The sequence below is a fragment of the Notolepis coatsorum genome, assembly GCF_963971535.1.
Source record: "Notolepis coatsorum genome assembly, chromosome: 17".
Taxonomy (NCBI): domain Eukaryota; kingdom Metazoa; phylum Chordata; class Actinopteri; order Aulopiformes; family Paralepididae; genus Notolepis; species Notolepis coatsorum.
Window position 1 is genome coordinate 38,964,427 of NC_140181.1, and position 22,307 is coordinate 38,986,733.

Here is a 22,307-nt window from a genome sequence, read left to right on the forward strand (position 1 = left end):
TGGCTTAAAGGCCAACCTTCATATTGTATTTTTGTTCAATAAACAATGTGGACTAAACCTTCAACAATACACAGAAGGTTAACCCTTTCACTGCCACACAACAGCCGGTTAACCCTGTAAACCTTCTAGTCCCAAAACATCCTGTGACTAATTCAGTGCAGATTGTAATGTATTGTCATCATGCAGCACAAGTACAGTACAACTAAAAGAGGTTTGGCATCCAACCAGAGTGACTATGTAGCAGTAACGTGAAATAGTAATATACACTGTACAGGTGGTTAAACTGGGTATAACATATATAAATTGGTACTATGAGTACTACATGTATGTACAGAGTTGTAGTATTAATATGTACAGTGATACAGGTATAAAGACACTATGGTATAAGTCATACTGGCCAGCAGTGTAACTAGTAAGAGTAGGTAAGAGATATGTACAGATTTAGATATAGTATTAATATGTACAGTGATACAGGTATAAAGACACTATGGTAGTAAGTCATACTGGCCAGCAGTGTAACTAGTAAGAGTAGGTAAGAGATATGTACAGATATAGATATAGTATTAATATGTACAGTGATACAGGTATAAAGACACTATGGTAGTAAGTCATACTGGCCAGCAGTGTAACTAGTAAGAGTAGGTAAGAGATATGTACAGATATATATATAATTATATACCAATGATGTAAACTACCCATAATTGATCAGTAGGGTTTAACCTGGAGGTTGGGCTTTAAACATCTAGCCCAGGGACTACAACTGAAAACTAGCAACCCTGCTAATGTTGGCATATTTACAGTTTTTAATTTGTATTCATTTATAAATGTATAACTGTTGATTGATATGCACTGTCCCTGATCAAATAAACGGAGTAAAAAATAAAAGCATTGCAGATAGATAGTGAGATAGATAGATAGGACACAATGTATTATCGTTATTATAGATCTGCTGGGCAGAAACAAAACACGACTCAGTCAGCTTCACGGAGTACATCCAACTGTTGAAACTGCCAACACAAACTCAAAAACAGAACCTATTGGTAAACAAACGTATTGTTGAAAATATACAATATGACTGCTGTTGTGACATTGTTGGGATCTTATACTGTAGTTTACATTTGAGAAAAAACGAACTCAGTCACTCGGTAAATCAATTCAATTGGAGTCTCTTTAAACAGCGGCAACACAAACCCAATAACCTATTGGTAAACAAACGTATTGTTGAAAATATACAATATGACTGCTGTTGTGACAGTGTTTAGGAATCGGATCTTATTTAGTAGTTTAAACTCACCTTCAACGCTACTTTCTCCAGCTCTGCAAAACGGATCTCTTCTTCTGTTCTTCTCCTCCTAAATGTGGATACAGCAGCGCAGCATCCACAAACTCGCAACAGCGCCACATATGGCCAAAGTAATACATGGTTTTGTAAACAGGGAGTGGATGGTCGTTAAGGGAATGGATCGATGTTAAGAGCGAGTGAATGGACGTTAAGGCCAACTACTCCAGGGTGCCGCGCGGGTAACACTGTCGCCTCACAGCAAGAAGGTCCAGGGTTCGATTCCCGCTTGGGGACCAGGGCCCTCATTTATCAACAATGCTTAGAAAGTGTTCTATTTTCGTTCTTAAGCACAGAATTTAGAATGTGTGTACGCACAGAAAAATCTGGATTTATCACACATGCGTACACAGGTTCTACGCAGACTCCGTGTTGATAAATACCATTTGTTCTACGCTCCGCGCTCGTGCACGATTTTAAGTATTTGCATATAGAACCGCCCGTAATTAACCATATATGGTAATGAAACACCCCCATGAAATGTGGAAAAGTGGACTAAGCAGAGCGAAGCATGTTATGGGAGAAATACGCGACAGGCTAACAGACATGTACACGTACGGTGATGTCGGATATGATATCTATTAACTTAACTAAAGACCATTGTTGCCTGGGCAGCGCAAACACTAATAAAGACCGTTAACCACTGTTTGCCATTGGTGTCATTAATAACCATGCTGGAATATGCCTTTTCTTCGTTTCGTTCTATTAATACCCAGGGATTAAAGTTCTCCGTCAATTTTCTACCTGCATATGATTTGTAGAGGCATACAATCTATTTTGATGTCGGTATTAGGTAGCCTATATAAACAATAATACGAGAGCATATACAAGAACAATGAATCTCACTGCCATGTAGCCTACGCCATGTGTAGCCTGCCTATATGTGATCATACAAACTTGAACTTGAATTCCATCATGTCTGTGTGCGGGAGCTCACAAGGCTGTTGTCACAATGTAAATAAAAACGTGCACTGAAAAGTTACAGTATGTAGTTGGTTGATTATTTGTATGACAGTCAGTAAACCCTTGCAAAAAGTATCCATTTTATTTAATGAATTAAAAACATGCAGCATTGCCTTCCTCCCGGCATGCAGCAACGACATGTATCAGGCAAATGCGCATCACTGAGTGGAATCCCTTTCTATTCACATAACTGCATTTGTGATGGAGCTTTGACACAGCAACATGGGTGGTACAGTAACAGTCTATTGCTCGATCCATCTCCAATATCACGATGGACCGTGCCAGTGGCCAAAGACCCAAGGGTGGAGACTGACTTGAATGTGCATGGGGATGGCATTTGTGCGTTTTGTTCCACGCTCCAATTTCGGTCTCAAATTGCGGTACAAATGATGGAGGTGTCTCGGGTATAGCGGACTCTAGTTAATATTATGTTCTCTCGGCAATTAGACTGCCCCTCATTCATTCATTCATTCCTATCTGCTATCTCTGAAAACAGTTCCCCGCGAGCGCACTGCAGTCAGTGCACCCCATAGTATTCCGATAACCCTATATATAAACCATGCTGCATTCATTCGGAAAGAAAGACCTATTCCAAATGCTATATTTATAGGGTTTGACAATAATTACACTACTGTCGCTATTTTACAATGAACTATAATGAATTACGGGTCATCATACAGAACACGCCAGTGTTGAAACGAATGCACGGAAGCTTATTTCCGCGTTGCAATATTCATATTCTACCACCGGGTGCCAGGTACGCACGGTCGGAGCTGTGCGTAAATATACGCACAAAGTCAAGCACACGTTCAAATTGATAAGTCCCACACTTTGCTTAGAAATGATCGTACGCACGGGTTACGCACATATCTGTGCGTACGCACCATTGATGCCAGTTACCCAGGTGGGGTATCTCCCAGGCCTTTCTGTGTGGAGTTTGCATGTTCTCCCCGTGCTTGCAAGGGTTATCCCCACCGATAAGAGAAACCCAATGGAAAAACATGCAAAACAACAGATCGCTAACGCCGTCGCGTCCGTGACGAAGACGGGCAGGAGCACTTGGATGGTCCCCGGGCGTGGCTCACGTCTGCTCCCGGCTGCCCTTGGGGGGAAGGACGACGGGATGGGTTAAGCGCAGAGGAGTATCGCATCGGCGATCCTACAGTACAGACAATGCATGCGTGTGTGTTCCGGTGTGTGTGTCGTTGCATGCCAATTAAAGACCTCTGCGACAGGTCCTGCATTATTAATATAAGAGCTGTGTGTCCTAATACTAGAAAAGTGACATAGAAATGCATGAACCAATTAATAAATTAAATCATTCATAAACTATCGCTTGATTAGGTATTTTTCGAAGGGACTCCTCAGCCCTCAGGTTGGGACACTCTGATCTAAAGGGAACTACAACAGGAAGGATTCATATGTCTCCCTCTCAGTTCTGTTCTGTGTCTTTTGCAAAGTCTCTTATGGTAAAAAAAAAAAGAAGATAATCATGAATCTTTCCAGAGACAGCCTGGTGCAGCGGCTCAAATGGCTGATGGTGTTCGTTCTCCAATGCAACCCAGGAAACACCACCTGGCAGGCCAAAAACATCTGATTGGTTGTTGAGATTGAGCCAGATTTTAACAGCAGATGTTTCAGATGTTTTTGGCCCAATGAGGGAAGCTAAACTTTTGAGTGTCAGCCAATACAAAGCACTAGAGATGTACAGGTACTGGTATAGGATCTGGGGCTGATACCATGATACCATAGTAGGGTATAGATATCAGGAGGATTTCCCTAATACTAAATATTTGACCATGTTAACAGGTTAGAGCAGCCACACAGTGACCATGTTAACAGGTTAGAGCTGCCACACAGTGACCATGTTAACAGGTTAGAGCAGACACACAGTGACCATGTTAACAGGTTAGAGCAGCCACACAGTGACCATGTTAACAGGGTAGAGCAGCCACACAGTGACCATGTTAACAGGTTAGAGCAGACACACAGTGACCATGTTAACAGGTTAGAGCAGCCACACAGTGACCATGTTAACAGGTTAGAGCAGCCACACAGTGACCATGTTAACAGGTTAGAGCAGCCACACAGTGACCATGTTAACAGGTTAGAGCAGCCACACAGTGACCATGTTAACAGGTTAGAGCAGCCACACAGTGACCATTTTAACAGGGTAGAGCTGCCACACAGTGACCATTTTAACAGGGTAGAGCAGCCACACAGTGACCATGTTAACAGGGTAGAGCAGCCACACAGTGACCATGTTAACAGGTTAGAGCAGACACACAGTGACCATGTTAACAGGGTAGAGCAGCCACACAGTGACCATTTTAACAGGTTAGAGCAGCCACACAGCGACCATGTCAAAGCAAGAGCTTAGTAAACTCCAGCTCACTCAAAATAGAGCTGCCCGACTCACTCTTCACTGCTCTATAAGGAATAGTGTGGAGGGAATGCATGCTAGACTGTCGTGGATGAGGGTGGAGGAGAGACTAGCATGCAGTTTGATTAGGTTTTTAAAGAACATTTGTACCTTGGGTAAACCCACTCAATTGTATTCTATGCTTTTATCCACCAATGATAGACATGACCATAATACCAGACATGCTTCAAGTAGTCGCTTCACCCTACCTCTGCCTAGAACCAACGCTCTAAAGAAAACTGCAATGTATAGAGCCATAACATACTGGAATAGGATCCCATTACATATTATACGGACGGAAAACAAGGACAGTTTCAAAAAGAAACTCAAAGGAGCCATAATCCGGAAGGAAATTAATATATGTCATGCATGAGTGTAGCTGCAGCCATGTTATCCAAAACTTCTTCTGATTACTTTGTGTGTTTTTTCTTTTCTTTTTAAAGGTATGGTGAAATTGATGTTTTAGTAACATTGATGAGCATTCTAAAAGCAATTCTTAAAAATATTCAATTTTAAAAACAATTTTAAATTGTATTTAACACTGTATTTTGTATTTTGTTTTGTTTTGTTTTTTGTTTTCTGTTTCTTTGCTTGCTTGTAATTTTAGCCATCTTAATAGTTAGTTTCATTGTGTATTGTATGTTGAGTACTGGCTTTTAATAATTCTGTTTTGCAATAATTGTTTTTGTATGTTTTTTTGTGTGGACCCCAGGAAGACTAGCTGGTTGCCATGGCACCAGCTAATGGGGATCCGTAATAAAATCAAATCAAATCAAATGTTAACAGGTTAGAGCTGCCACACAGTGACCATGTTAACAGGTTAGAGCAGCTACACAGTGACCATGTTAACAGGGTAGAGCAGCTACACAGTGACCATGTTAACAGGTTAGAGCAGACACACAGTGACCATGTTAACAGGTTAGAGCAGCTACACAGTGACCATGTTAACAGGGTAGAGCTGCCACACAGTGACCATGTTAACAGGGTAGAGCAGCCACACAGTAACCATGTTAACAGGGTAGAGCTACACAGTGACCATGTTAACAGGTTAGAGCAGCCACACAGTGACCATGTTAACAGGTTAGAGCAGCCACACAGTGACCATGTTAACAGGGTAGAGCAGCCACACAGTGACCATGTTAACAGGTTAGAGCAGCCACACAGTGACCATGTTAACAGGTTAGAGCAGCCACACAGTGACCATGTTAACAGGGTAGAGCTACACAGTGACCATGTTAACAGGGTAGAGCAGCCACACAGTGACCATGTTAACAGGGTAGAGCAGCCACATAGTGACCATTTTAACAGGTTAGAGCAGCCACACAGCGACCATGTTAACAGGTTAGAGCAGCCACACAGCGACCATGTTAACAGGTTAGAGCAGCCACACAGTGACCATGTTAACAGGTTAGAGCAGCCACACAGCGACCATTTTAACAGGTTAGAGCAGCCACACAGCGACCATGTTAACAGGTTAGAGCAGCCACACAGCGACCATGTTAACAGGGTAGAGCAGCTGCAGACTTTAAACCAGGATGAACATGTTGTCAGTGTTGAACAAGCGCTGATGAACAAGCGAGCGCTCACCTCCGCTCTTCCGCTGGTAGACGGACACCTTCCCATTGGCCAGGCCAGCGAACAGGAAGGAGGCGGAGTGTTTGAGGCACAGCACTGGACAGCCATCAGGGTTGGAGAAGGTCAGCAGGCACTGGGCAGCGGTGTCCACACCACCATACACTAGAATGCTGGGAAGAAGAGGACGGACGAAGCTCTCTCAAATGTGAACAACGCAAGCAAAACAAATCATTCATTTATTAATTATTATTTTCATTTTATTTTGTAACTCCTCATCTTCCTTAATATCTAATATCTTTGGGCAAGCGGTCGATGGCCGCAGTGCCAAGCTGGCGAGTGTACGGTGTGACCCACCTGCCGTCCAGCAGGCCCACACAGACGGTGTTGCCTACTTGAGTGCTGCCCTGGCTTCCTGGCTCCTCTGCCTGCTCTTCTTCTGTGGTGGGACAGGGCTCCGCCACATACTCCAGACACAGGACCCGCGCCCCCAGCTGGATGGACTTGACGGCGCGCGGCATGGTGCGGTTGAGGGAGAAGATCTCCACTTGGCCATAAGTTCCAGAGCCTTCTCCACCACCGCTGGACACCTGGACACCACGCCAAGACAAAGGGGAAAGAATTCTTGTCATCTTAGAGCGTAGACTAGACATCATAGCCATCATAGTAAGAGCCTGGTTATGTCATAAGATCATTCTTTAAAAAGGTAGAATCTGTAATGCCCTGGTTGGTATTGCACTTTATTTACATTAAACCTAGGTGGTTTAACCATTAAAACACAACCACATACCTTTCTTGAAGGTATTATGTCAAACAGTGACAAAAGAGCCCCGCTTGGTATTGCACTTTGTTTACATGATTCACACTATAATACGTTACTATATACCCTATATAACCCACACATCAGACCAAAACAAAACAAATGTAAACACATTTTTGTCTAGAGGTCTCTGTTTGACAGCATTACGGATTCCACCTTTAAATCTTTGGAACATATATCTAAAGTAAATATACATCCATTTAATAAATATATGTAATAATAAATATATTTAATAATAATGATATATACACACACAACATGTGTGTAAAATAAATGGATTTAATTAAAGGAGATATTTTTTATTGACATAATATATTCTGATTTGATTTGACAAGTAGGTAGACAGCTGTACAGTAGCTACTTACCCAGAGGTAGACAGCTGTACAGTAGCTACTTACCCAGAAGTAGACAGCTGTACAGTAGCTACTTACCCAGAGGTAGACAGCTGTACAGTAGCTACTTACCCAGAAGTAGACAGCTGTACAGTAGCTACTTACCCAGAGGTACAGCTGTAGCTACTTACCCAGAGGTAGACAGCTGTACAGTAGCTACTTACCCAGAGGTAGACAGCTGTACAGTAGCTACTTACCCAGAGGTACAGTAGACAGCTGTACAGTAGCTACTTACCCAGAGGTAGACAGCTGTACAGTAGCTACTTACCCAGAGGTAGACAGCTGTACAGTAGCTACTTACCCAGAGGTAGACAGCTGTACAGTAGCTACATACCCAGAAGTAGACAGCTGTACAGTAGCTACTTACCCAGAGGTAGACAGCTGTACAGTAGCTACTTACCCAGAGGTACAGCTGTAGCTAATTACCCAGAGGTAGACAGCTGTACAGTAGCTACTTACCCAGAGGTACAGCTGTAGCTAATTACCCAGAGGTAGACAGCTGTACAGTAGCTACTTACCCAGAGGTAGACAACTGTACAGTAGCTACTTACCCAGAGGTAGACAGCTGTACAGTAGCTACTTACCCAGAGGTACAGCTGTAGCTACTTACCCAGAGGTACAGTAGACAACTGTACAGTAGCTACTTACCCAGAGGTAGACAGCTGTACAGTAGCTACTTACCCAGAGGTACAGCTGTAGCTACTTACCCAGAGGTAGACAGCTGTACAGTAGCTACTTACCCAGAGGTAGCCTTGCGGCAGGGAAGTGCTGGCAACACAAAAGCCCAGCAGGGCACACTGGGAGGGGCTGTGGAGGGCCGTCTCCAGCTGCAACAAACAACACAAAGATATAAATGTATTAAGACACATTGATTAAATAAAGACATTTATACTACTGAGACAGACAGACAGACAGAGAGAGAGAGAGAGAGAGAGACAGACAGACAGACAGACAGACAGACAGACAGACAGACAGACAGACAGACAGACAGACAGACAGACAGACAGACAGACAGACAGACAGACAGACAGAGAGAGAGAGAGAGAGAGAGAGAGAGAAAAGTGATGCAAAGTCAAAGGTCAAAGGACTATCTTTGGCATAACCTAGATATAAAGTCATATAGTTCCATCGAGACAGTGGCTCAGGAGGTAGAGTGGTCGTCTGATAATCAGAAAGTTCCCAGTTCGATTCCCGCTCCTCCCGACAGCGTGTCGAAATGTTCTTGAGCAAGGCACTTAACCCCCAATTGCTCCCGATGAGCAAGTTGGCACCTTGTATGGTTGCCGCCGTCAGTGTGTGAGTGAATGGGTGAATGTGAGGAGGTGCAAATTGAAAAGCACTTTGGATAAAAGCGCTATATAAATGCAGTCCATTTATCATCATGGTTACCGTGCGCATTAGCATGCTGGCTGGCATGAACCACTTGGCATCATAGCACATAGTACGAGGTTAGATCGATATTGAAATATCATATTATTCAATTAGGTCTCTACTGGATTACTGTGCAGCTTTACTCCCGCTGCTGGGGTGAAGGTATGGACAGGATGCCACTCAGTTGTAAAACGGTTTTAATTCTTTTCTCCAACAGGTTACAAACCTTGAAACAAAACACACATTCAATCAATAACTACCACAATACTACTATCATTCTTAAAACAAATCGCTTACACACATTCACTCACCAGTCCTCACTCGTTTCCCTTCGCTGCTGTCAAATTCCCCGCAACTTCTTGTTTACTGTTTCACTGACACCACGTGACGTATCTCGACCAATTACAGCCCACTCCTCGCTACGTCCCTGGATCACATGTGAATGAATACACCTCCATTCACAACTTTAAACCAAGCATACAGTGCCTCCATACATCCGAAATGACAATATAATTATAACCATAGCTCAACTACCACTAATCAACATTCACATAAACGCACAGCATAAAAAAACAACACAAAAAAAAAACATTACTTATTTACAAACACAGACTAAAGTGCACCTAACCTCCACCACCACAATAGAAAGCTGCACACCTCCCACTTGGTATCCTGGTCTTTAGACCCAAGAAGACCACAACAGATAAACACTCTCCCTTGGTGGTGGACACAAGTCTGTTCAGAGTTGACTCAGGGAATGCTACTCCCTTTTTAGCTGCCAAACAAAGTTCTCGGAAGCGGCCCCAAGCTCCCATGCTTCGAGGACAGACCCTCTTTTTGAAGATGAAGAAATGCCCCTTCAAGGACAAAAATGTCACATATTTATTTTGTTACAGCTTGAGTTTGAGATGTAATGTCTTCCATTTATTCTGTGAAACTGAAATCTCAGTTCCATTGCTAACAGGCTGTTGTAGTTTCCAGCTGCTCAGAGAGCTTCTGTGCTCATATTCCATTCTTCCCAACTGTGCTATTAGACCATTGTTCTCTTCAGCATGTTTCAGCCTTTCAATTGAGGCAGAATCCATGACATGGGCAATGTCTGCATCATTCTCCTTCAGCTGTTGACCGAGTCCAGCAAGTAATTCCTTTCTTTGACTTATTTGAACGTTGATGCAGTTGATTTGCTCATCTTTGGCTTGCAATTCATTGTGTAGACAATGATGTTTGTTAACTGCCTCTCTCACTTTATCTGACTCTTTATGGAACTGTACGTGGAGATGCTCCACTTTCCCCTTCAGGGCAGAGGCCCCTTCACACTCATCATGGTGGATCTTCTCTCTCTCCTCAAGACTGTACTCAGTCATTTGCAACTGTGCTGATACTTTATCCAATTCACTTTTTAAAGAATTAATCTCAGACTGATGACTTTCTTGTGACCGTTTCATCATAGTATGTAAAGAGGCCTTTTCTTCCTCTAATGCAACACATTTCTCAGCCATGGTTAGCGACAAAATTGACAAATCTTTATCAGCACACTCTTTGCTTGCATCAAGTGCTTGGCCTCCCACTCTGCTCTCTCTATGGCTCCACCTCGGATTCGCCACTTGTTCACCGCTCGGCGGACCCAGCTGATGGCCCCCCCACAGAGCTTGGCCAAGCTGTTGAACCTTACACACAGCCTCTCTGGCATTGGGCAACACCAGGGTTTCGAGCGCCAGACTCGAAACCTCACCAGATTGCTTGGGCTGACTTCTTTCACGCCTCCCACTTTGACCGGACTGAACCCATGGCTTGAGAGAGAAGCCTCCAGCGGGGAGGATCTCTTCCACTCCTCTCGTGACCTTGTCCAGTTTCTGAGCCCTTTTTCTTTTGGTGTTTACCAGCTCGCAGGAGATCTCCTCCACCGTGATCGCTTTTGCTCTCATAGAGTGTGCAAAATGAGTCTTAGAGTTGTGGATTGACATCTCCATCTCCTCAAACAGATCAGGGTGCGTTCCCCCCACAGTCTTCCCTAGCGGGCCGTCCCACAGCACCAGATCTCCCACTCTCTTCATCCGCTGTGGAGCAAGCCGACCCTCCCGGTGGCTGATCAAGAGCTCGATCTTCTCTGGCCGGACCAGCTCCTCCGTTTTGACTCCTGGGAAGAATCTTTTAAGCTGCTTCGGGCTGACGACTCTGCCTGCTCGGGCGATTTCATCCAGGCCATAACAGACTATCTGGTGGGGACTCCATGTGTCCTCTGAAATACGCATCCTGACCTTGAGCAGGTACCTTTTTGAATTGAATTGAATACTTTATTTTGACACAAATCGTATGACAAAAAAAACATTTTAAAAGACAAGACAATAACAGTGTCAATAACGTCTTCTGTCTTGACTCTCACTTTCATCCCACCAACTCCATGCACAACCAACGTTATCTTCTCCCCTCTCAGTCTGAGTCTTTTGGCAGCTTGGTGGGTTATGTAGTTGGTGTCGGACGCAAGGTCTACTAGGGTCCCAATAGTTTGCCCTCCGTTTGTCATGACCTCCATGATCATCATAAGCACAGGATGCTCCCTCAGGCCATTTTTTCCACGGAGACTACCACCCTTACTGCTTGTGCTCATTGACACTGTTGTTTGGTTGGTGAATGCCCTTAAAATCTGGTCCGCTGCTTCGGGGGAGACGTTAGCAAGTGCCTTCTGTTGCTCTTCTGAGAGTGTTTCTGTGTTTACGCCGCTTGTTTCCACCCTTTGCCTTCCCATTCTCCTCTCCTCTCCTTTTTGCCCTCCTTCTGCAGAGCACATGAGGTAGTGGTGGTCGGAGGTCTCTCCCTTTTGGCAGCACTTCCTGCAAAGGAACCTGTCGCTGCATTCTCCATCCCTCTGATGGGATGTCAAACATCTCTGGCAGGCTTCATTCCTTTCGACGACGTCTCTCTTCTCAGCCAGACTGAGCGCTTTGAACCTTTTGCAGAAGAACATTTTGCCTCCGTGCTCCTCATCTCCACACATGCTGCATTCTTCTCCAGTCGCAACCATTCCTGTTGCTCGTGTGAACGTCTTCCACTCTGGCTTGCTTGGCTTCTCGAACACTTCTGAGGGTCTTAGCTGCACCAACGCCTCAAGGACTACTTCTTCATTTTTTAAGAATTTTAGGAGAGCGTCAAAGTGGCCTTCAGGGGTGACATTGTTCACAGGTGCAGCTTTAAAGGTGAGCCAGCTCCTCAGCTCACATTCAGGCAGTTTGCTTTCAATAGCTTTGATAACAAGTGGATCCTTTATAGCTCCAATATTTCCTAAGTCTGTCAGGTCAGTAAGGGCCTTCTCAACAGCTTGGATGAGCTCTATTGTTTTTCTCGGCTGGTTACCTTTTGCCACCGGCAACTTCTCCAACTCTTCAATTATCTGAATGGCGATGGTGGTCTTATTCCCGAACCGGTTTTCAAGGACCCTAAACATATCATGAGCTGTGTCGTAGCTTGAGAGCCTAACGCCATTGATGATTCTCTCCTCCACACTGTCTAGGAGCTGGAATTTCTTTACTTCGGCTGACCCAGATGGATCTCCCTGTCGCTGGAGGTTTTCCCAGTCTCTTCGCCAACGGTGAAAGTCTCTCATGCAACCATTGAACTTTGGTAGCTGTATTGGGTGAAGGCGAACTCTCTGTATGGCTGCTGCTTGTGAGCCTCCCGCTTCCAGGCTTGCTATGCTAGCGCTGTGTGCTACCTCCCATGCTTTCCGCTGCGCCTTAGCCAGCTCGGCACGCTCTTCTGCGGCGGCCTCTGCCATTACCAACTGGATCTGAGCTGCCTTTTCTCTGGCATCTGCGGCCCTCTCCTCAGACCCAGCGCTAACTTCGGCTGCCTTTAGCCTGGTCTCGGCGGCTCTTCTTTCAGCCTCAGCGGCTCCTTTTTCAGCTTCTGCAATGTCGGAGGCGGCCTTTAGCCTGATTTCAATGGCTCTATCAGTCTGCTCTTTCTGGACCCTGCCGAATTCAACCACCCACCTTCACCAGAGGTCAATTCTCTTGTCCTCCAGTACTTGCAGCTTTTTTCTAACCTCGCACGCAGCGCCTTCAGGGATCCACCCTTCCCAGACAGCTAGCAGACTTTCTGCCTTGGTGATGAGAGATTCCAAGAGTGTGACTTGTTCTTTACCATTTTCGTAGGTGATTGTTTCCAGGTTAACTTCTCCCGCACCTTCATAGCTTCTTTCTGCCCGTCCAATGGCTGCTTTTAGCTCGGTCTCTGCATATTTTGACCAAAGGTTGGAATGGATTGCCTGCTTCACCTCTTTTAATGTTGTATCACACTCTATGGTTACCCTCTCCAAGTCTGCTTTGGCTTTATCATCCACAGCCTCCATGTCGCCTGCTTCATCAATCAGACAGGCCTCACACACATAATTAGCTGCATGAAGCCTTTCTGCGTCCTCAGAAAGGGATTTCCACTCACTTTTCAATTCCTCTCGCAGCATAGTTGGCGCCATTCGCAAAATGCTGTTGGCCTTTCTTGTGAAAGCTGCCTTCACTTTGGCCCTCTCTTTCTTTAATTGATCCATTTTTATTTATTTTTATTTATTTATTATTTATTTGACCATAAAATAAATAATTGTAATAATAAATAACCTAATAAATAATAACCTAATTGAGCGTACCCGTAACTCTACCTTGTGTCTTCCGCCCTCTCTAGCTGCCTAAACTAGCTCAGAAGCTACTTCCCTAACTATCCTAGCCTAACTAGTCTTCAGCGGCGTTACCAGGCTCACCAGAGGTCCCCCCAGGGATACCGCCCAAAAATGGAAAACAATACAAATAAACAAAGTGGAGTAGGTTTCACCTTCTCCCGCCGGCTTGCCACCCAGGTACACTCAAACTAAGCTAAAGGTCTTGAAATTAGAGGGCTACTAATCAGCATACACCTATATAATATGATTGGCACCATCGCAGGGCTAGTAAACAAACTATAGCTTTTATCCTCAACTGGATGGGGGACCCTGATGTAAACAAGACGAAAGTCCTCTCTGGTCTACATCCCCCCAGCAACCGTGCGCACTGAGCTGCACTGTATTGCACCCACTCTCCAATCTGTTAATAAAATGCTCAAACAAACAATCAACTGCCTTCATTGTTTGTCCACGTTAGCTTTGGTATGCTATTTGATAGCCAGTTTCAGTAGCTTGGCATTACTCCTGATCGCATTTGAAGTTGGCACTGACATCTGTCAAACCAAGTTTTCATTCATTCACTCATTCAGCTGTGTTAGCTTCCTTAGCTGTGTTAGATGCTTGTATCAGCATTTGAACCAGGTGAAAGTTCCTGCTCGCTGACCCGTATGGTCTGATGCGCGAGTTATTCCATTTACAACGACACAGGAGTACCTCATATCCCTCGGTTATTTTGTCCTTGTCTGACGGCGCGTTTCAGCCACTCTTCTGCCGCCGCCCGTGGTTTGTAACTGTGCAGCTTTACTCCCGCTGCTGGGGTGAAGGTAGGGCTGGGCGATATAACGATAGCGATAAATATCGCGATATATTTTAATAATCGATATCGAATATCGAAATTAAAAAAAAATCGAAAAATCTTTTTTTTTTTTTTTTATAATTTTTTTTTATTACCTGCAACAGGGCAGTTTTAAAACCAGAGACAGTGGACAGACTTGTCTTTCTTGCCTGCAACTTAAAGTAATGGCTTTGCTTGTCCAAATGACAATACTGACCAAATTCAGGTTTCTTTTTCTCTTGTCCATTTATTTTGTTTGCTTTCTAATTTAAAATACAGTTTGAACACCGTCTGTACACAGTAGGCTATGTGTGCTAGCAGAGCTAGACTCCAGTCACAAGTCACGGTGCACATGTGTGGTGGTTTGTCCACCAAAAAAGCGCCAAAAGATCGAAAATAAACTAGCAGAGCCAGAACTGTTCAACTCCCCTGGAGCCACAGCCAGCAGAGAAGCCGGTTTACTTTAGCTTTTAAACCAGCTGCAGCCTGAGAACTGGAGTGTGAGGGGATGTAACACTAAAGATGGCGGCAATGACAAAGAATTGCTGCAAAATAAACATACATCTGTTGTTAAAAAAAAAAAAAAAAAAAAAAAAATGTGTTTTTTTTTTAATTTTTTTTTATACTTATAACAATTCGATAATTATCGATATCGAGAAATAAAATTAAATTATCATATCGTTATCGCGATATGATTTTTTTCCATATCGCCCAGCCCTAGGTGAAGGTATGGACAGGATGCCACTCAGTTGTAAAACGGTTTTAATTCTTTTCTCCAACAGGTTACAAACCTTGAAACAAAACACACATTCAATCAATAACTACCACAATACTACTATCATTCTTAAAACAAATCGCTTACACACATTCACTCACCAGTCCTCACTCGTTTCCCTTCGCTGCTGTCAAATTCCCCGCAACTTCTTGTTTACTGTTTCACTGACACCACGTGACGTATCTCGACCAATTACAGCCCACTCCTCGCTACGTCCCTGGATCACATGTGAATGAATACACCTCCATTCACAACTTTAAACCAAGCATACAGTGCCTCCATACATCCGAAATGACAATATAATTATAACCATAGCTCAACTACCACTAATCAACATTCACATAAACGCACAGCATAAAAAAACAACACAAAAAAAAAACATTACTTATTTACAAACACAGACTAAAGTGCACCTAACCTCCACCACCACAATAGAAAGCTGCACAATTACTGTGTTACAAAATGGCATGCAAGATTATGCTGTGTGGCAGAATAAAATGCTGTTTCACCGTTTCAGTGAGGATAATTACGTAACATTGTATGATTTACACCTACCCTAGTGCATATAGTAATTATTTAGTTACATACAGTAGAGTTACGTTGGAACTTATCTCCGCTGTGCAATCGCTTTTATTTTAGTCATGCATAAATCACAACAAATGGTAAGAATTTACATTATAACTAGGCTAAGTTTGAATTTAGTCACAGATGGAGCTTTAAAGGGGACATAGTTCAGTCATTTTCAAGTTAATATAGGTCTTTGAGGTCCCCTAAACATGTATTTTTTTGCTGAAAGAAACACACACAGCCTCTCTACCTCTCTATTTCAGTCCTGTTCTCAATGGGCTGTTTCTGTGCCTGTAACGAGCAAGCTGCTTTTATCATACAAATACGATAATTATCGTGCATCTAGCAGTGGTGTGCAAGCCTGTACCATCCAATTAAATTCAGATCAACTTTCAGATTAGATGTTGTTCTTACCAGCGGCCATCAGGCTCCACAACAGGGGGCAGCGACTGCTGCCAGACATTGACCTAGGACTAATAGGAACCCAAGGAGGACAATAACACTACCTTAGGCATACTACACCTTATGTGGATACTGTGATACTGTGAATAATGTATATTTCAGTGGATACTGTGAATAATGTATATTTCAGTAGATAGTAAATTATAACACTACCTTATGCATACTGCACCTTATATGACACTGTGAATACTGTGAATATATTTTTTTGTACGATAGTAAATTATATTGACCTATTTGTTTACACTGCTTGTGTTGTTTTTACTACCTGTACCCCCCCTCCCCCCATGCTGCTATGATGCCTGAATTTCCCCAAGGGGATCAATAAAGGAATATCTTATCTTATCTTAGATCAGATATGACTCAGGATCCAGCAGTAGCATAGCAATCCATTATAAATGTTGTCAGAAACACATTTTAGGTTCAAAATTGAGAGAGTCACTGAGTATAAATATCTTGGCTTGTGGTTCGATGAGACATTTTCATTTAAGTTCCATGTGGATTCTTGCTTTTAAGCTGTGACCGAAAATTGGCTTCCTGATTCATAGATTCATCTTTCCTGTGATTAGTAGAAAGGATTGTTGAAGCTGTTTTCTCATTAATTTTGGACTATGGTGATGTGATTTATAGCATGCTGCGGCTTCAACTCTAAAACCACTGGACTCGGTCTATCGTTCTGCCCTCAGATTTATTACTGGTGACAGATATGATACCCACCACTCTGTCCTTTATGAAAAGGTTGGATGGCCTTCTTGTAAAGCCCTTATTGGTAAACCTCCCTCTTATATCACAACACTGTTGGAATGGAATTCCTATTGTACATGTTCAAATGACTGGTTGGTTCTTAGGGTTCCTGGAGTTTGCTCTGAACTAGGAAAAACATATTTTTCCTTTGATGCTTCCAACACCTGGAATGCCCTCCAACTGACTCTGAAGCTGAAGGTTCTTCCTTCTTTGGCTGCATTTAAAATGATGATGTCCGACCACTGTGTGTTGACTTGTAACTGTCTTAGCTGTCTATTGTTTATTCTTATTTATTGTGCCTATATGTATGACATTGCTGATAAACTATGTCTTGTTTTGTAAGCTTGTTGCTGCTGTAAATTAGGGTAACCTCAGAGTTGAAATAAAAGTTTGAAATGAAATTAGCTTCATGTAGAAAAGAGAAGATGTACGAGCGCGCCGCCATCTTATTCACGCACATTTGATCAAGATCTTTTCACACGTGCATACAAGGTCTTACTAACTTACTAACTACGTGGCTATGATTGTGTCTGCTATTCTGAATGGCTCGTTTCAATGGCTCTCACAGCTGAACGGCAGAAAATATTGAACATGTTCTCAGTGTTGGGACAGCCCCTCATTCTGTGAAAAAAACTTAAAAAAACACAGGAAAAGGCAATTTTCACAATAAGTCCCCTTTAAGATCAAAGCTAAAACAAGTCTGCTTTAACTTAGATCACAAAATAATCCCTTTTGCGCTGCTGGAACTATAGTAATAGTCTCCAAATTACGAGCCAGAAAAAGAGGCATTGGTCACAGTATATAATCGCTGGTATTCCTCAAAGACAATGAGGCGCACCGTGTGCCCAATGCTCTCCTCTATAATGCTTTCTCTTTTCTCTGTTCCAATGAACTCTATTAAAAAAACGTCATCGCTGGTCTCTCCCCTCTCAGTATTCACACTCCAGCGCCTTTTACAATTGCATTCAAATCGAGCAAGCGGACATCAATAGACATTTCAAGAGGATATTAACGTTGATTTATATTTGAATAGGATCCTATTGAATGTAATTCTATAATGAGGTTGACAATGAGGTGAACATCTCTTTAACTGTGAACTGTGCTGATTGGCTGTAATACGTGTTTTAGATATATTGTATAAAAGTATAGATACATGTTATAAAAGTTGTACTTTTTATGTATTTTTGGTGTTAACTCCTCTTGGAGGCTTTGACTATACAGATTGTTATTTGTGACTTTGACTATACAGATTGTTATTTGTGACTTTGACTATACAGATTGTTATTTGTGACTTTGACTATACAGATTGTTATTTGTGACTTTGACTATACAGATTGTTATTTGTGACTTTGACTATACAGATTGTTATTTGTGCAGAACTTGTCACCAGAGCTTTTCTTCCTGGAGATGGAGAGCTGCTCTGTACTTCCCTGGAATCTGAGTTGTGTGATGTCACTAATAGGTGGAACCTAACATGGTCCAATATGTGGCGACTTGACATCTTTAGCTTCAGCTACACAGAAAGCTGAGTAGGTGTTGACATGTCTTGAAAGAATATGAGCTGCCGACTAGGAATTCCTGGAAAATATCAATGTGTGCTTGTTGCGCATTTGCATATTAATAGATCCTTGCATTCTCAATTAGGGTGACGGTGTAGAGTCTATTGAACACTGGTGGAAAAAACACATTTATACTAATTGTTATTCAACATAGAATGTTTTCTAACATCTGGACGGGATCTTTAATAATATTTTCTAGTCTAATCTTGATACTATGTTTTCCACCATGAGAACATTTCTGAAGGATTTTAAAATACATCTGAAGAATATTTAATCAGCTATAGGATGTCTTTTCCAACATTCCAAATACTCCTGATATAGTTTGTCATTTGAGGTGTATATCACACAAACGGATCCGGTGTCAACCCTTGACTTCACATACTGTATCTGAGGCTGTAACAGTAGGTTATGGTTTTGATATGTGGCAGCCTTGGACATGTCCATAAACCTGCTGTTTGTGAGAGGCCTATTAAAGAGGAAGGGCCCAACTACTAAGTTATATAGCAAGATTCTGTTCAGTATCTATCTGCTGTAATAAGCAGCTAGACTGTGTGTGTGTGTGTGTTGTAAGAAGTAGCCAATGGCATTTTCTGCCATTTAACACATTGGTTGCCAACAACGAGATTTCTCGTTATTTAACGTTATTTCTTTTATTAGCGATATCCATTAATTTTTCATCTGTCCAGCCTGACGTTATCATTGGGAATGGCTCTGAGCTCGAAAGGGCAAATACCGCCCCCTATCGTCTCCCGGATGGTAATGCACATCATTGGATTGGATTGAGTGAAAAAGTGCATCAGAGAAAAACTCCGGTCCAGGGTTTCCCCATCTCTGGCAAGCAGTGTCTGTTACCAGATTCACTGGCGAGGCTCGGAGCAGCTTTCGATTATGCGTTTCGGACTATAACGTTGGATCAATAAACGCGATCAATATTTGGAATGGCGATCAGGAATTGCATTCATCTTTTTGCAGAACATCTGATCTGAGGTAAGGAATCTATGTTACCAGTTTTGGGTTAATCAGAGTTGTTTTTCACAGTGTTCACAACGTGTGTGTGTGTGTGGCGTTAGGCGCTGAGCGCGGCACGAATAAATAATTTTTCAGCCCGCTTTTGTATCGTGCATAAGAACACAAATACTCTCGATAATCTAGCGTTTATTTGAAAACGATTCATAAATCAGCCGGAAAATGACAACGTGTTTTGTGTATTCCAGTAAATGGCTATTTTCGCAGAATCTTTTTTTCTTTCTAGAAATCTCCAAAACTATACTCGTATTCAAAGCGGTATAAAACGGAAATGTACTGATGAAAAAACTATCCGTTTCGTACATGTTGACTGCAAGCAAGTCATTGATAAGCGACAGGTGTATTAGACACATAGCCATAATTTAAGATATAGTTTAATCGCTCGCAAATGTGGTCGTCCTCCCATTGATTAACGTGCTGGCATCCAATCGATAAATCGTCATATCCGGCTGGCAACCAATGTGTTAAGGGCAGCAAATGCTCTTAAATGGCCTTAAAACCTTGTTGAATCTTTCAAATTAATGAATGGTTTATTTTAAACAATAAATATAAACAAGAAATAACAATGTAAAACAATAAAGATAATTTGCTGTGCAAAGAAAAATTATAATAAAGTAAGATAAAATAATAATAAACAAAACGTTTGTCCGTAAAGGAATAGGAAGAAGCAATATGCTGCTTATCAGGTCCTACCCCTTATTGCAATATACCGTTAACAATATTTCCAAACAGTGTTACATTTCTTCCAACAGATCCATCTGCAAACACAATCACTTTACCATTATGTATATAGCCTATCATTTAAAAAATTGGTTGGTTCAAATAAAGCAATTAAAATGTGTACTGTGTCTGTGTTAATGTGGTAATAAAGCTGTAGTGATGGTACAGTGATACTAGTACTCTGGGAATAAAGCTGTAGTGATGGTACAGTGATAATAGTACTGTGTCTGTGTTACTGTGGGAATAAAGCTGTAGTGATGGTACAGTGATAATACTACTGTGTCTGTGTTACTGTGGGAATAAAGCTGTAGTGATGGTACAGTGATAATAGTACTGTGTCTGTGTTACTGTGGGAATAAAGCTGTAGTGATGGTACAGTGATAATAGTGCTGTGTCTGTGTTACTGTGGGAATAAAGCTGTAGTGATGGTACAGTGATAATAGTGCTGTGTCTGTGTTACTGTGGGAATAAAGCTGTAGTGATGGTACAGTGATAATACTACTGTGTCTGTGTTACTGTGGGAATAAAGCTGTAGTGATGGTACAGTGATAATAGTACTGTGTCTGTGTTACTGTGGGAATAAAGCTGTAGTGATGGTACAGTGATAATAGTACTGTGTCTGTGTTACTGTGGGAATAAAGTTGTAGTGATGGTACAGTGATAATAGTGCATGGCAACCTGGTAATTACGTGTACAGGTTATTTACCAATTTCCTCTGATCAATTTCCAATACACCCTACAGATATATGAGGCCATCTGCAGCCAGGCCACATCTCCATACAAACAGCTTGAATGCTCTTTAGCTTGCAGGGGTCTTACTCTTTAGGCTGAGCTGGCTGGAGGAAGGAGCAGAGATGGCCCGTGAATCAATCAGCACTAATGATCTGCCACAGTGACAACACTGCAACTACCGATGGAGATGATGATGGAGAGTAGTAGTTAGTAAGAAACATTGTCTACCCTGATTTACATTCAAAGTGCCAACAAGAGTCTAATGTTGTTGTTCTTCATCATATGTAAAGGAGAGCTTTCAGCCTCCTGAACTCAACTGAGCCAAAGATCACTGAGTAAATGGAGTTTGTTATGCCCACATGAAGCGCAATGGGTTACTGCAGTTACTGAGTCAGTCAGTTGAGCATTTCATATTCGATTTGGCTCAAATGTGGGCCAGGTTGACAATCAGCCAAACACCTGTACTATACAAATTGGTCAAAGATCAAAGATGCCGATCGAGCTCTAGGTTTGATCAATTAGTGTATAGAACTAAATTACCTAGATGGTGACTAACAAGATGTCTCACTGAAGGACACTAGGCAAGGACATGAGCGAGGTTGACACAAGTCACCTCAGTCTGCTTGATGTGACTAGAAGGTGGGTTTACAGGTCAACGTGTACTGTAGCGCGGATGACTCTCTGAATGCCATTCTAGATGTTATTGTTGGCAAGAGTGAGTTTAACTGCCCAGCTGAAATAGAGCAAGGCACTTTTCAAGCCCATGCACACACAACAAAGGTTTTCCACAGACGCCCAGAGGCACCAGCCTTTAAGAATTTTTTATTTAACTTTAATTTAAGAATAAAAAAAATACATATATATATATATATATTTCGCAGCCTCTGATGTTGGCAGGTGATTTTCCACATAGTATGTAGTGGTCATAGTTTTCCGATGCGATCTTGGGAACACCACGTGGCCAAAAACATCTGATCGGTTATTGATGCAGAGAGCTGAGCCAAGTGGTGTTCCAAAATCATTTTGCACATGGCACCATGGAAAATGACACACATGGCAATCATGTGAATCACGAAGTGTTCCACTAAATAAAACATTGGCGTGTGATAACGTGGAGAAAACAGCATTTTACATGGGCTTTTCTATAAAGGACCGGTGTGAAAAAACTAACCCTGAACTAAATAGGATCTGATATTGAGTCTAAACCAAAATGACTCAATAAACCTCTAAACCTCTATCTCAATACAATCTCTTCACTTCCATGGTGACAGACAAACCTGTTAACGTTCCGATGGCCAGCCCTCGGGCCGTCGCACGTCACAGTACATTTACCATCGTCTGTCGCCGTCCCATTTTTTTGTAT

General features: G+C 42.4%; 1 protein-coding gene across 2 annotated transcripts in view; it reads right to left on the reverse strand.

The window, feature by feature from the left end:
• arhgef10lb (Rho guanine nucleotide exchange factor (GEF) 10-like b) overlaps positions 1-22,307 on the reverse strand; it is a 141,861-nt gene that overhangs the window by 26,684 nt on the left and 92,870 nt on the right. For both annotated transcript variants that reach the window (XM_084332821.1, XM_084332822.1), the window contains 3 exons: positions 8,249-8,335; positions 6,654-6,886; positions 6,312-6,469 (listed from right to left, as the gene is read on the reverse strand). In XM_084332821.1, coding sequence (XP_084188947.1) covers positions 6,312-6,469; positions 6,654-6,886; positions 8,249-8,335 — 478 coding nt within the window. The remainder of the gene's footprint in view (positions 1-6,311; positions 6,470-6,653; positions 6,887-8,248; positions 8,336-22,307) is intronic.